Consider the following 15096-nt stretch of genomic DNA (forward strand, 5'->3'; position numbering starts at 1 on the left):
TCAACATGGGATACTTCTTTTTGCTGGAAAGTGAGCAGATTTCTTGAATACCAAATTGACCAAGCAATCGACGCAAACTGAGCATGAACCAGATGTTCGGGACAGCTGCGAATCTGCTCAAACCAGTCGAGGATCGAACAATCTCCAGACATGGGAGGAAGTCGTAGAGGAGAGACCGACCACACAAACGCTGCCCATTCACAATCCCTAAGAGCATGTTCCATAGTTTCCTCATGAAGGCCACATCTACGACACCATAAATCGACATCAACATTCCTACTTCGAAGACCTCTAGCAGTAGGAAGCGCTTGAGCAAGACACTTCCACATAAACAATTTAACTTTCGGTATAACTTCCAGTTTCCAGATCCAGTTCCACAAACCCCCATAAGAGTAAGACGAAGATGCCTCCGTTCTCATTTTAATATCCAATGCCAATCTATAGCCCGCCTTGACAGAATAAGTGTTGAGTTTTTCTCCCGGCCAAAAAGGCTTGTCACATTCGTTAGGGTTACCACGAAGTTGAGCCACCACCCTCCACCGGTCCTCTCCATTCAGCATTGCCTCCATTTTCAGCAAATCCCACGAGTAACCATCCTCCTCCAGCAGCTCCGCAACAGTTGAGCTCTTAGCCTCATCAGTTACCTTTGCCACCTCGAAACCTCCATTCCCTTTGGGTAACCAAGGATCCTCTCCTATTCGAATTCGATCTCCATTCCCGAGCTTCCAAGCCAAACCAATTTCAAGCAATTTTCTGCCCACTAGAATGCTTTTCCAAACAAAAGAAGGATTATGAGCATCTCTAGCAAGAAGCAAATCATTGCGTGGGTAATATCGGGCTTTTAAAGAACGGGATATAAGCGAACTCTCATTAGTAAGAAGCCTCCAAGCTTGTTTTGCAAGCATAGCTTGATTAAAAAGACTAACATCTCTGAAACCCAAACCTCCATCACCTTTTGCCACGCATAACTTCTTCCAACTCTTCCAGTGAATTCGTTTCTCATCATGTTTTTGTCCCCAAAAGAAGTTTGCCGCCACACTATTAAGACGTTGGCAAATTTGTTCCGGTATAGCAAAACAGCTCATAAGGTATGATGGTATTGATTGGAGAACCGATTTAATGAGCACCATCTTTCCCGCGCCAGAGAGAAATCTTCGCTTCCAATCCTTAGCTTTTTTCCGAACTCTATCCACCAACATTTGGAAAATCTCACACTTTGATCTCCCCACTGTACTTGGAATCCCCAAATAGTTTGATCTCTGTCCACTTCGACTAACCCCCAAAAGACCGGCCAAATTCATCTGCAAAATCTCAGAAACACCACTACTAAAGGAAATAGTGGATTTTTCCAGGCTTACCTTCTGACCCGAAACACCCTCGTAGCTTCGTAAAATCTCTCCAACAACTTCCACCTCTCTCGTTGTACTCCGCCCAAAAATAATACAGTCATCCGCAAAGAGAAGATGACTCACCCTTGGAGCCGAGCGGCATAAACGGGCACCATGCAGCAGATTTTGTGTTTCAGCACGACGGAGCAATCCAGACAACGCCTCAGCACAAAAAAGAAAGAGAAACGGTGATAGGGGATCACCTTGTCTCAATCCGCGGCTCGGTTCAAAAGTTTCACCTGGAAAACCATTCACAAGAACCCGAAACGAAACAGAGGAAACACACCGCATAATCAAGTCAACAAAACAATGGTTAAAGCCCAACTGTCTCATCATAGAGTCAAGAAAATCCCATTCTACTCTATCATACGCTTTTGCCATGTCAAGTTTGAAAGCAAAGACACCATGAGACTTAGCTTTATTCAACTTCATCATGTGGAAAATTTCAAAAGCAAGAAGCGCATTATCAGTGATTTGGCGACCCGGGACAAAGGCTGACTGACTTGCATTAAATTAAATAACCCAAAGTCCTATAGATCACCTACTCCCATCCTCACCAAACAATCATACTTATTTCCCAAATTTACCCTTTACTTACCGGCTTTTTCATAGCGTCTACAGCCAGGTCAACACAGAAAACAGCCCTTCAACTCATTCATTGTTTTAATTAAATTTACTGCCCTAATTCCCAAAATTAGACGTCTCCTACCACCTTCATTTGTATCGCTCCACCAATAAATTCAGCTCAGCATCGAAAGAGTTTCTTTCTTTGCTTATATTTTCTTCACCAGCACTCTGAATCAACCACCCATGGCTTCCATTTCCAAGCTCTCGGCCTCAGCTTTTGCTAATTCTGCAACTAGCTTCAGCAGATCTTCGCAGCAGCAGCAGCCTATGTGCTGTGTTGTTGATCCTCGCAAAAGAATCGCCATTTTCGAGAAATCCATTTCATCCAAGCTGAGTGTGCGCGCTGGCCAAAGAATCACCGGTTCGTTGGTGTAAGCATATATATTCATCTTCAACTTATTTATTCTTCTCACTCTCTCACTCTCCCTCGTGTTGCTGTTTAGTGGGGTTTAATATTGTTTCTTCTAATTTTTGTTGTGTTCGTAAAAATTCGGCCTTTTGTTGTTTGTTTCGTGGAGATGAAAGAGCTCAGCTGATTTTCTAGGTGTTTGATTTTGTGGACTTCGTATTTTGAGTGTTGTTTGTGTAATTGTATCTACTAGGATGCCTTAAGGGATCAATTCGTTTATAGAGATTTAGGGTATATGGGACTCGAAGCTATAACTCCATTGATCTGTAATTTATGAATCTGGTTGAATTTTTTTAATTGTGCAGTGCGAGATGCTCTCAAGTTGATGGAAATGGGAGTAGTGTGAAGAGGACAACTCTCCATGATCTGTATGAGAAGGAAGGGCAGAGCCCGTGGTACGATAATCTATGCCGTCCAGTTACTGATCTCATCCCATTGATCGAGAGTGGAGTTCGAGGGGTAACCAGCAACCCAGCGGTAAATTGCCCTCTCCCTTCATCAATGCAAAGGATGAAATAAATTTTTAATAAAAGAAGAAGAAATTACATCAATGCAAAGGATATAAATTATTAAATTTGTTAATGTATCATCCTTATTTAATTTAAATTATCGCATGATCTGATTTGTACATAAATGAATATAATGATATGTTTACTATTAAAAACAATCCCTTTGTTTTAGCTTCGACTAATCATCTAATGTGTCTTAACTGCAGATTTTCCAGAAAGCAATTTCGACTTCAAGTGCATACAATGATCAGTTCGTGTAAGACATGATTGGATTTGTTTTCGAATATTGATCTTGTGAATTTGTTGGAGTTGCTTCAAATGTCTTGAATCTACTGTTGTAGCTGATCCTTGTAAATCTTTTTCTTCTCTACTTGTTATTCTGAAATTGAGTTTATCTGAGGCTTATGCAAAGCTGATTTCTTGTGAATAAATGATTAAGTTGGTACCAACTTTACTTGTGGCAGTTGTTTATCCTTGTATTGCTAGGCCCCTTCACCTAATTTTTATTTTCATTCAAAAATTATTTGTTCTTTGTTATTGGGGCCTTTAAAGTTTTCATCTTGGTTCCCTGGCAATGAAATTGCCATGGACTTTTAGTTTGAGAATGATATCTGAACGGCTTCGCCTCCGTAATTCAGTTTGTATTCCAATATAACTACAGGGAACTAGTACAATCTGGAAAAAACATTGAAAGTGCTTACTGGGAGCTCGTCGTGAAAGATATCCAAGATGCTTGCAAGCTTTTTGAGTCGATCTACGATGATACAGATGGTGGAGATGGATATGTCTCTGTTGAAGTTTCACCCCTACTTGCAGAGGATACTGAGAATACAATAGAGGCCGCAAAATGGCTTCATCAATGGGTTAATCGCCGTAATGTCTACATAAAGATACCTGCTACAGCTGCATGCATTCCTTCAATTAAGGAAGTTATTGCAAACGGAATAAGCGTTAATGTTACGGTGAGTCGATTATTACATTCTTTCAAGGGACTGATGATATTGAATTGGTAATGTTTTGAGCAACATTGAGCGTTATGTAATCTAATTTACTTAATTACATAATACCCCTTATTGAGGGTGACATGTCTTCTTTGGTAATCTATGTGATCCACTGAATATGAGATTTTCAAAGTTATAGTCAGTCTTTCCATGTATAGCAAGAAGTTTCAACCTCTTATGTAGTGATGCTATCTGTAGTTTGATTTGTTCTTTTTAATGTTAGAATTAGTGAATTACTTAAGCATATAAGCAAGAGCAGATAGTGGAGGCCATTTTTTCAAAGTAAGCTTCCATTTTTATATTTTAACTGTCGATACTGATACTAATCTTATGGATATATGCAGCTTATTTTCTCTCTTGCTAGATATGAAGCAGTTATTGATGCCTACCTCGATGGACTTGAAGCTTCCGGGCTCAGTGACCTCTCCAGAGTCACAAGTGTCGCTTCTTTCTTTGTTAGTCGAGTGGATTCTCTTGTTGACAAGATGCTTGAGAAGATTGGGACACCGGAAGCACTTGATCTCCGGGGGAAGGTAGTTCATAACTTCATATATATATATATATATATATATATATACGAGAAACCTCTAATAGTGCACCAGGCCAAAGATCTGGCTTATATTAGTTTTGATTGTAATCTTATTTTGTTCGACAGGCTGCAAATGCTCAGGCAGCTCTGGCTTACCAGCTGTACCAGAAGAAATTCTCGGGGCCGAGATGGGAGGCACTGGTGAAGAAAGGAGCTAAGAAGCAAAGGCTTCTATGGGCCTCGACCAGCGTGAAGAATCCAGCTTATCCAGACACTCTATATGTGGCTCCTCTTGTCGGACCTGACACAGTGAGCCATCTTATCCTCTATTAGTGGTCCAGGGGAAAGCTTTGTCTTCTTCTTGACCTTTATTTTTTGTCCTTTGTATCTAATTTCTGGTTGTATCTATAGGTTTCGACCATGCCTGATCAAGCGCTCCTAGCATTCATCGATCATGGGACTGTTGCAAGGACTATCGACTCAAATGTGTCGGAAGCTGAAGGCATTTACAGCGCTCTTGAGAAGTTGGGAATCGACTGGGGCCACGTTGGGGCACAACTGGAGCTGGAAGGAGTGGACTCGTTCAAGAAGAGCTTCGATAGCTTGCTCGGATAGTCTGCAAGAGAAGGCGAATTCGCTGAAGCTAGTCAGCCTTTAAGCTGTTTTGTTTGCTGGAATAAAGAATGCCGCTGGGTGAGTGAGAGTGTCTGTACGACAATAAGAATATTTTGGTGTATGATTTGTAGAATACATTTTTCATAAGCTGCTGCTGCTTTGGTTGGAACGGTTTTTTTATTACTAGAGGTGTGCCGAATTGCATAAGATGCCTATTTATACACTAACTCAAAGATAAAATGGAGAATCTGGGCTTTGACGTGGTTTTATAAAAATATGCCCAAGAAAGACCTCACAATCTGTGTCGATTCCCTTGGAATATATCAATTTGAATGTTATTTGGTTACTAATGGTGCGACTCAATGTACAACATGGCTCACAGCCTCAAATCTCACCATCAAAACTGCTCTTAAGCTCTAAACATTTTATGAATGTGTTACACTGTCGGGAGCATGTGCCCATATACATATACCATTTTAAATAAGTAAATGTTATTTTCAATATGAAATGGAGGACAAAAAATGTACTGCTAACTAAAAGAATTGAAAAGTTAAACGAATATATTGGAAATAACAAAATCAATATAATGCGTGTACAGTACAACATTGTATATGTTTGTGGGTAGGCATGCCAGTCTGAAATTTGTGAGTTGGTTGACTCGAAAATAGCCCGAGCTCTATACAGAAATTTTCTTGTTTTAGTTTTTCAAGTTTTGTTACTTTACTTCTGAAAGTTAAGTATAGTAAGATATTTTTACAAAGGTTTGTGAAATGTATTTAATTTAGTATTCAAAAGTTATACTCATCATTTTAGATGTAACAATTAAAAAATGATAATCATTTAAGATAAATGTGTGCATCTATACTCCTCTAACAATTGCATATTAGTTATTATGTAAATAAGTCGATGCTTGTATTTATGCTTGTATTTATTTGTTACAAGGATAAATTATCAAGAAGTAATTAATATTTTTTTTATAAACTTTTGAGTTCGATTAAGTATTTGAAAGGAAGGGCAGAATAGGCATTTGAGTAATTAATCGGTAAAGGAAATATATGAGGCCGTTATCTTCCCGCGAAACGTTGCCAACTCCACTAGAAATTTCTCTCTGAAAATGATGGCCTCAATATCAGCCATCGGATCGCTTCCTCGGCATTTTCCGGCTAACTCTTCCACCGCATGTCCGCCGCCACCGTCCACTCTCGAGCCTGCACATTGTTTGTCGGAGTCTTTCCGAATCATCAAGCTCTTTCGGTTAGTTCATTTACCATTTCTTTTCTTCTATGTCTTTTCCTCAGTTCTCGTTTTTATGATGAGCTATAATATGAGCATCGATTTGAACCTCATTTATTTTAGCTCCAATTCGTTACTATTTATCCTTTTTTTTATGCAAATCAATGTCTCTCACTGAATTGAAGACGAGAGTGGAAGCTTGGAGCGCACAGAGAGGCATCCTGATTGATCGGAGACAGTTGATGATGTCTTCAATGGGACTATTGGCAGCGTCGGCTTTCAGTTATCAAAGTGGTGAAGCTTCCATTGCATCTGAATTCGCTGACAGTAATCTTCGTTGCCTTCTCTCCGTTTAGACTTCATTGAATTACAATGTTGTACTTTTTGCCCTAATTCCCCCTCCCACCACCACACATCTGTTTTTTGTTTATTCATTTATTTTCGTAATTGTTTTGTGAATGAAATTCGTAAGGAAATAATTTCTGCGAATCGAATATGAACTTCGAGAAATCAATACATGTTCCCGAGGTAAGCGATGCCAAAGTCCACGTAGGCCTCGACGCCTCGTTTACTTTATTGGATTGGTTGGATGATCTATATCCTATCTAAAGAGGTGGGATGTGATTAAACCAGCATTCAATCAATCAAATTACAAGTCCTTACTTGTTTAAAAGTGAGGAAATGGATGTCAGAAAATGCCGTATAAAGACTTTCTGATGTGTGTATCTAGCTGTTGTTTAAGCCTTCCCATCAGAGGAATATATCTATTGTCAACTGAAATACATATGATCATTTGCAAATAGAAATTCAATTATTGTTCAATATGTAGATATCTAAGAAGTAACAGACTAGTTGCCATTGTTGCATACCTTAACTATCCTTTTTTTTTTCCAGACTGTTTATGCATGATGACTAAATTGGAGTAAAGCTTTTAGAGATTTAGACTTGATGAAAATTAATGTAGATGACAAGATGGCTTTAACTAGCGAATTGCCATATCTTAAGTGCTAAAATGGATAGCACATGAGTTTCTCAGTTCTTTGAATAATTATCTTATTATTACTTGCAGCCTAGTATCTTTGAAGACTAATAGTAGGCTCACTGTTTGAGCATACAGTGCCAGCTTTGCGTGGAAAGGATTATGGCAAGACAAAGATGAAGTATCCTGATTACGAAGAAACAAATTCAGGTCTCCAGTATAAGGTCACTTTTCTGGAAGCATGCAAGTTTCGAGTTTGTATATCTTGCTTTGTTACCGTTCCTAGTTCTTACTCCAAATGTTTATAATTTTGCAGGACTTGCGAAAAGGCACTGGCCCCATTCCAAAGATAGGAGAAATCGTCGTGGTAAGCCCATCATCTTCTCTATGTTTTAATAGCGACTATTTCGAGGAACTATCATGGAAAATGATCAATATGTTGAAATAGATGTTAATTTGGCTTTACGCATCCTTGGTTTTCACTAAATTCTCTAAATGACTGTTTAGTTCAAAGCCATTAACTTGTTACTATGAGATATCTGCATTTCGATTCAGTTACTGAACAGAATAAAAACAACATGAAATAAAACTGACAGTTCATGCATGTAGGTCGATTGGGATGGTTTCACCATTGGTTATTATGGCCGGATATTTGAAGCTCGCAACAAGACAAAGGGTGGCTCGTTCGTTGTATTTCTCTCTGCTGCCATAAATTATTGATTCATGGATTCTTTGCTCTTGTTTTCGTCTTTGTGCTTTATTCTTTGTTTTCTTATGCAGGGTGATGACAAAGAGTTCTATAAGTTCAGATTAGGATCGCAAGAGGTAGGAGATATCTCTCTAGTAATTTATAACTGCTGAAGTTAAATCTGATGGCCGATGGATAGAGGTGTATCCTACTGTTCTGCATCATAAATCATATTCATAGGTTAATATTTACATTTTTATTGAGACAAAAAAATTCTGAGACTTATTAGTGAAGCTCACATATGATTTAATGATCATGTTCAACCATCCGATATCCTGATTAGTAAAGCTCACATATTATTTAACGCATCAGTTTGAAAGGGAAAAAGAAAATTAGCTTTCCATACTCATAATAGTAACTTTGGTTAGGGCTAGTATAGATTTTTTACAATTAGAAGGTTGCCAGTTTCCTTGTTTCCCGTGTACCATTCACTACATAAAGAAGTGAGTGTGTCTCCCCCCAAGTTTATGCTGGTCTGTATATATCTTCAGGTCATCCCGGCGTTTGAGGAAGCTGTATCAGGCATGGCTCTTGGTGGCATACGAAGGTGATGTACCTTTCTCCAATCCAAGTTTTGCCAATATTTTAGTATCAATAGCAACACAAGATGTGGTTAAGGTGAATTTTCTTTGTTCACGTGTATGCTAGTGGGATAATGTTAAACCATAATCTTGAAAAGCGGGGTATATGAAAATTAGTATGAATCCTTGTAAGTTGTATCTTACGGTATTTGGACAATGTTTCAGGATAGTTGTCCCCCCCTGAACTAGGATATCCTGAGAATGACTTCAACAAGAAAGGTCCAAGGCCAACAACTTTCTCGGTACTACTTTTTATTCATATACTTACTACTGCATTACAGATCTCTGGTTGAATTACTTTGATCTTACTTCTCTTTAATAAAGGGTCAAAGGGCGTTGGATTTTGTGCTGAGGAACCAAGGATTGATAGATAAAACTCTCCTCTTCGATATCGAGCTCCTCAAAATAATCCCAAATAGAAGCTAAGATGTGTTGGAGTTGCGGTCATTGAAACCATCTGATTTTGTACTTGACAATTTTATGATATTTTGGTGGTAGTTTTTAATAGTGGAAAGAATGTGTCAAAATAAGAGGAGATAGCGGTAGGGGAGTAGAGCTTCAAAATCGAATCACAACATAGAAAAGTAAATAATCTATAAGAAGAAGAAAGAAGCAGTGTGGGTAGAAATATAATGAGTTGAAGGGAAGCATGAATCTCCGGAGCTCCATTTCGAAATTCCTGAGCAAGTGAGTCCAGATGGCTGTGATTTGCAGATATGCCGGCCGCCTTGTCCTCGTCTTTTATGCACCTGTAGAGAAGAGAAGCTCCATTTCGACAAGAGGTCGTAATCGACCTTGTCTCCATCAACTGCCTCTGCTCGTCCACGGTTGGTGAGGAGGTAATAGGGAGGAGGCCGGCTGGTGCGCGTCCGTTTTTGTACTTGGAATCTATGAAGCACTGCACTGCAGCAGATCATTCTGCGCCTTTCCTGTTTGTTTTCGAGAAGCCGTATATGATATGATGCGATGAGGTGGGATGGGATGGGATGGGATGGGAAGCATGCCATTGTCGACACTACAAACATCGTCCAATACTTACATGTTCTAACTCGTATTTTAGGTCCACTACTTCACCGTTTTCACTTCTTGCAAGAAATTCGAATATGTAATCCAATACAGACCATTACACTTTTTTTATAATGAAATTAGGTGAGACGAGCATAATGAAGAATCAACGAATTTACGACCAAAAGATGATACTACTATTTAGGAAAAATTACACTTTAATATCCCAATTATGCCATGGCAGAACAAATTATAAATAATAAGTTGTCTTCAAAATGACGTCATTTAGATTCTTGATGCCAACTCATTTTTGGCACATCGTTTTGGTGATAACTAATTTTAAATTCTAGCTCAACTTGGGACATGATGTGTGTCGTCGTCGAGATTTGAATCCCATGACGTAACTGTTAAAAGTTGCATGATTTGGGAGTATTTCCTTTAAATGGAGACATAATTAATTGTGGAAATATGGGACAGGGCATGCACATGCAAGAAGTGGGTGGCTTTGAACTGCTGCTGCATCGGATTAAAAAACGTGATGTTCTTGTTCCGCAGCATCACTACCGCCCCGCCCCTTCGATCTCGGCGTTATCACTACTGATAGTCTGATATCACATTCCAGATTTTGCCCTCCATCGGCTTCCCATTGCTAGCTATTTGAAGAAACAAAATCAAGAATGCTAGACAGATCTTTGAGGTTTATTTCTGAAGTAATGGGATCGGATGATCATTATCATTTTGAAGGAGGTTTTATAAGGATTCAAAAGCCTGGTCCCTCACTAATCCGTTTTTTAATTCTCATGTTGATGATTAATTTACACGATGTTTTCACTTTTTTAATACTACTTTAAATTGAACGTATTTGTCGTCAATATATAGATGAGATGGTCGTAATACGAAAAATTAAGAAATAAACTTTTATTATTCTAATCAATCGGCCTTAGATGGGGAGATTAAAAAGAAGCTGAAAGGTTGAGCTGGATGTGTTGGGACAGTGGCCCGTAAAGGATTAAGGGACCATGGTTTCGTATTAGGAAAAAGAAAATAAAAAATAAAAAATCAAGGGGTTATTTTTTTGATAATTTTCAGGGGTTAATTTTTAGTTGTAAATTCATCATGAAAAAATAAAACTTAAAATTAAAATTTTCATTTCTTTTCCCGTATTTTCTAACAAAGAGAATTTAAACTCTCGTTCGTTCTTTTTATTCTATCGGAAATAATATTATGATCCTTAATATATGTAACAGTATTTTCCTTAAGCAACAAATGATCAATAATATATATGTTGCTATATCAAGACAAGGAATTTACAACTGACTAAACGTTGAAATTTTCAACGATGATAGAAATGATAATAGTATTGTTACAAATGTTGTAGGAGTATATAAGAAAGTTTTTTTTTTTTTGAGGGGTATAAGAAAGTATTTCAAAATATATAAATATGTCTTTATTTTCTTTATTTTAGTTTTGATTGAATTTATTGATAAGTGACTTACTTATAACTTATACTTTTGGTTCCATCCCCAAATAACTTTAATAAAAAAAGAATTCTTTTCATTTTTGGACATTACCTCACTCTAATTAATTTCTCATTCACTCTTACTTTTTACTTTTTTTCATTACTTGAAATACTAATTACGATATCTTTTCATCATTCTTAATATACTCAACAATTTCGTCTTAAAATATGTGTCCCTTCATTCTAGAATTTTTTTTTAGACGTAGGTAATATTTAATTTATATGTATTTACTAAAAATATCACTTAATTTTAATGATTGTCTGTGTAAGAGTTTACACATGAACGAACGGGACTAAGAGGGTGTTTGGCTGAGCTTATAAGCAAGCACCAAAAATAAGCTCCAAGAGCTTATAAGCTCTCAAAAAAATAAGTTCATCTACCCCAACTTATTTTTTTATAATCTCATATGCAACAATTATTTTACAATTAATTTTCAACTATAATTTATTATTTTTATCAATATATCATTCAAGTTCTTTTTTTTTTCGATTTTCTCTCTCTAAAAAAATATTTTCTCTCTCTAGCAAAAATTCTAAAAATTATATCTTATAAGCTTTTGAAACATCTTATAAGCTCCAAGAGCTTAAAGCTTCAAATCGCCTATATAACGATTAGCTGGGGTCATCAATTTTAACCCATGAATCAAGGCCCAAATGATTTATGCCCAAGAAGTTTATTTCAGCATCTGAACATGTCCAAATGAGTTTGGATTTCCAAGTTTGGCAAAAAATGGACTTTGATAATGATCCCAAAACCAATATCACCTGGTTTATTCAAGTAAAATCTAATTCTAGAAAAAGAAAAATTATAGAAAAAGAATTCAAAAGAAAACTTTGTTTTTACAGACCTTAATTAGAAAACCGTTGTCCCATGGACTAAAATCCAAATAATGGGATCACATTTATCATAAAGAAAGGATGAAAAAACTGCCCAATTTAGGTACTGGAATTTTGATAATCTCAGTAATGGGTTTATTGTCTTGAAGTCTAAAAAGAGTGACATGGGCTGAGCCTGAGGCCAACCAACTACTCCCCCCTCAGCTGCTACAATTAATGCTGCAGATTTGGCTTAATTTTTTCCACTTGTATTTATTAGGGTCTTGCTCCACATGGTAGTTGGATCACTCTTTATTGCATCCATCGTCATACATTTATTACTCTGATTTATATCTGTCATCACTGTGAAAATCGAGCAACTTATATACACCTTTCTGTTGAAATGATTTTCCTAGTATTTCATTCTTACTCAAGATTGATGATATCGAATGAAGTTTAGATTTGAAGTCAATTCAAAATAGTGTGAGACATATGATGATGAAAGTATTTACGCGTACGTTTAGTTTGACGATATGCGCACCTGTAATCATTAGGGGAAGATAGTGGTTAATCGAATTGCAGGTGTTTGGTGAGAGGAGATTCTGATTGTGTTACAACCATTATTGCAGCTGCAATTAATGATAGTATATGTTATTTCCTCTTCATAATCATCTTGACATTGCATTCCTCAATAATTCCCAACAGCCTTGACGCCAAATAAATGAAGTTAAATATGATAGCGAAATACCAAATTTAGTGGCCACATTGAATATATAATGCTACTCTGGAAGAAGATGAGGGCAGCAAGAGGCCTTGTGAAGTAGCATCAGGCATGGCTGCCCGGGAGATCAAGTCACCCGAGCCCCTGCCCGTTACTCCGGCTAGGAGGAAGCGGCTCGGGATGTACTTTCTGGAATCCGACGACAGGCGGACTGCTCTGGGGGGCGGCTACACCGGCGGAGCTACACCGGTGAACATCCACGGGAAGCCACTTTCGGAGCTCAGCGTGTCCAAGACCGGTGGCTGGCTTGCTGCTTTCTTCATTTTCGGTAATATGAGAATATTTACTTGGTGAGAGAAATTAGAAACTTGATGATTATCCAGTTCAACTTTTGCAGGGAATGAAATGGCAGAGAGAATGGCTTACTTTGGTTTGTCTGTCAACATGGTGGCATTCATGTTCTACGTAATGCACCGCCCTTTCGAGGGCTCTGCTAATGCAGTCAACAACTTCTTAGGGATATCGCAGGCATCTTCGGTGCTTGGTGGTTTCCTCGCCGACGCCTATCTCGGGAGATACTGGACCATAGCCATCTTCACCACCATCTATCTTGCAGTAATTCCATCATTTCTGCACATACTCAATTGATTCGTCTGTCAAACTCCATGTTAATAAACTAGCTCTTGTTATTTCTTCTAAGGGTCTAACAGGGATTACCTTGTGCGCAACCATGACTAGTCTGATGCCAAATCAAGACAAATGTGATCAGATTGCTCTTCTCTTGGGCAACTGTGAGCCTGCAAAACCATGGCAGATGCTTTACCTCTACGCAGTCCTCTATATTACCGCCTTTGGGGCTGCAGGGATTAGGCCGTGCGTCTCTTCCTTTGGTGCAGATCAATTTGATGAAAGAAGCAGGGACTACAAGGAGCATCTCGACAGATTCTTCAACTTCTTCTACCTCTCAGTCACTGTTGGAGCAATCGTGGCATTCACAGCAGTAGTGTACATTCAGATAAAACACGGCTGGGGTAGCGCATTTGGTTCACTAGCCATAGCTATGGGCATGTCCAACCTGGTTTTCTTTCTTGGAACTCCTCTTTATAGGCACAGGTTACCCGGTGGAAGCCCACTCACGCGGGTGGCACAAGTCCTGGTTGCGGCCTTTAGGAAGAGAAAAGCTTCGTTTCAGAGCAGCGAGATAGTCGGCTTGTACGAGCTTCCGGGCAAAAGATCAGCCGTCAAGGGTAGCAGCAAGATCGCTCATACTGATGATTTCAGGTAAGTGATTGTATGAAAGAAACACCATTTCCATGTCTTGATTTGATGATTTCGGAACAATTTGAACCTGCAGATGTTTGGACAAGGCTGCGCTGAAGCTGAAAGAAGATGGCGTTGATCCGAGCCCCTGGAGGCTCTGCACTGTCACACAAGTTGAGGAGATAAAAATCCTTCTGAAACTGGTCCCAATTCCAGCTTGCACCATTATGCTCAACCTTATCTTAACAGAATATCTAACTCTATCAGTGCAGCAGGCGTACACATTAAACACTCACATGGGCAGTCTGAAGCTGCCCGTAACGTGCATGCCGGTCTTCCCTGGACTCAGCATATTCCTACTGCTCTCGCTGTATTACTCAGTGTTCGTTCCGTTGTCCCGGAAAATCACAGGCCATCCTCATGGTGCCTCTCAGCTGCAACGAGTGGGCATCGGCTTGGCTGTCTCCATCGTCTCCGTGGCCTGGGCCGGAGTCTTCGAGTGGTACAGGAGACATTACGCCATAGAACGCGGCTACGAGGCCAGTTTCCTGACCCCCATGCAGGACCTGAGTGCATATTGGCTGCTCATACAGTATTGCTTGATCGGCATTGCTGAAGTGTTCTGCATTGTCGGATTACTGGAGTTTCTCTATGAAGAGGCGCCAGATGCCATGAGAAGCATAGGGTCTGCATATGCTGCCGTTGCTGGTGGTTTGGGTTGCTTTGCAGCCACCATACTCAACAACATCGTCAAATCTATCACGGGCAATGAAGACAAAAGAAGACCCTCTTGGCTGTCTCAGAATATAAACACTGGCCGATTTGATTATTTCTACTGGCTGCTTACAGTCATGAGCGTGATCAATTTCTGCGTGTTTTTGTTCGCGGCACATAGGTATCAGTACAGAGCAAAGCAGGTGACAGAGATAAGAGAAGAAGAAAATGTGCAGCTTAGCACCAGGGGTCATACAGTACCTTAGTATTTCTGTAGCCTCATGTTTTAATTCCTGCTTGCATTTTCATGTACACGTAACTGTAGCCGGTGTCTTCAATCAACCACCGGACCTTTAAAGGTCATTGCCTTAATAGCTCATCTGCATGTCAAATGCTTCATTACAGGACCTACCGTTCATTGCTCAAGTGCCCACTGCTTTTC

At 39.1% G+C, this 15096-nt stretch overlaps 3 protein-coding genes across 3 annotated transcripts; all 3 read left to right on the plus strand.

Moving 5' to 3' along the window:
- Window positions 1-1992: 1992 nt before the first annotated feature.
- On the plus strand, window positions 1993-5264 carry LOC130993143 (uncharacterized). The gene is given in 8 exon segments (XM_057917923.1): window positions 1993-2386; window positions 2730-2901; window positions 3140-3189; window positions 3595-3895; window positions 4279-4467; window positions 4590-4772; window positions 4875-5075; window positions 5077-5264. Coding segments are annotated over 8 exon segments (1329 nt in total). The 5' UTR covers window positions 1993-2198; the 3' UTR covers window positions 5122-5264.
- Window positions 5265-6148: 884 nt separating this feature from the next.
- LOC130993146 (peptidyl-prolyl cis-trans isomerase FKBP19, chloroplastic) lies at window positions 6149-9133 on the plus strand. Its single transcript, XM_057917926.1, is given in 10 exon segments — window positions 6149-6273; window positions 6275-6332; window positions 6504-6638; window positions 7429-7514; window positions 7607-7657; window positions 7900-7980; window positions 8071-8115; window positions 8530-8590; window positions 8785-8861; window positions 8944-9133. Coding segments are annotated over 10 exon segments (777 nt in total). The 5' UTR covers window positions 6149-6192; the 3' UTR covers window positions 9046-9133.
- Window positions 9134-12266: 3133 nt separating this feature from the next.
- On the plus strand, window positions 12267-15080 carry LOC130993144 (protein NRT1/ PTR FAMILY 6.1). The gene is made up of 4 exons (XM_057917924.1): window positions 12267-13008; window positions 13078-13295; window positions 13381-13961; window positions 14035-15080. Exons 1-4 carry the CDS (start codon window positions 12792-12794, stop codon window positions 14918-14920), a joined length of 1902 nt encoding a protein of 633 aa, XP_057773907.1. The 5' UTR covers window positions 12267-12791; the 3' UTR covers window positions 14921-15080.
- The last annotated feature ends 16 nt before the right edge of the window (window positions 15081-15096 follow it).

This window comes from Salvia miltiorrhiza, chromosome 7 (genome assembly GCF_028751815.1).
Source record: "Salvia miltiorrhiza cultivar Shanhuang (shh) chromosome 7, IMPLAD_Smil_shh, whole genome shotgun sequence".
In the NCBI taxonomy this organism is placed as follows: domain Eukaryota; kingdom Viridiplantae; phylum Streptophyta; class Magnoliopsida; order Lamiales; family Lamiaceae; genus Salvia; species Salvia miltiorrhiza.

Excerpts from the sequence above, each read along its gene's own strand:
- LOC130993144 (XM_057917924.1), top strand. The coding sequence starts at position 12,792 with ATGGCTGCCCGGGAGATCAAGTCACCCGAGCCCCTGCCCGTTACTCCG. Across the intron at positions 13,009-13,077 it reads TGCTGCTTTCTTCATTTTCG|GGAATGAAATGGCAGAGAGA; the intron begins GTAATATGAGAA and ends CAACTTTTGCAG. Across the intron at positions 13,962-14,034 it reads GCTCATACTGATGATTTCAG|ATGTTTGGACAAGGCTGCGC; the intron begins GTAAGTGATTGT and ends TTGAACCTGCAG.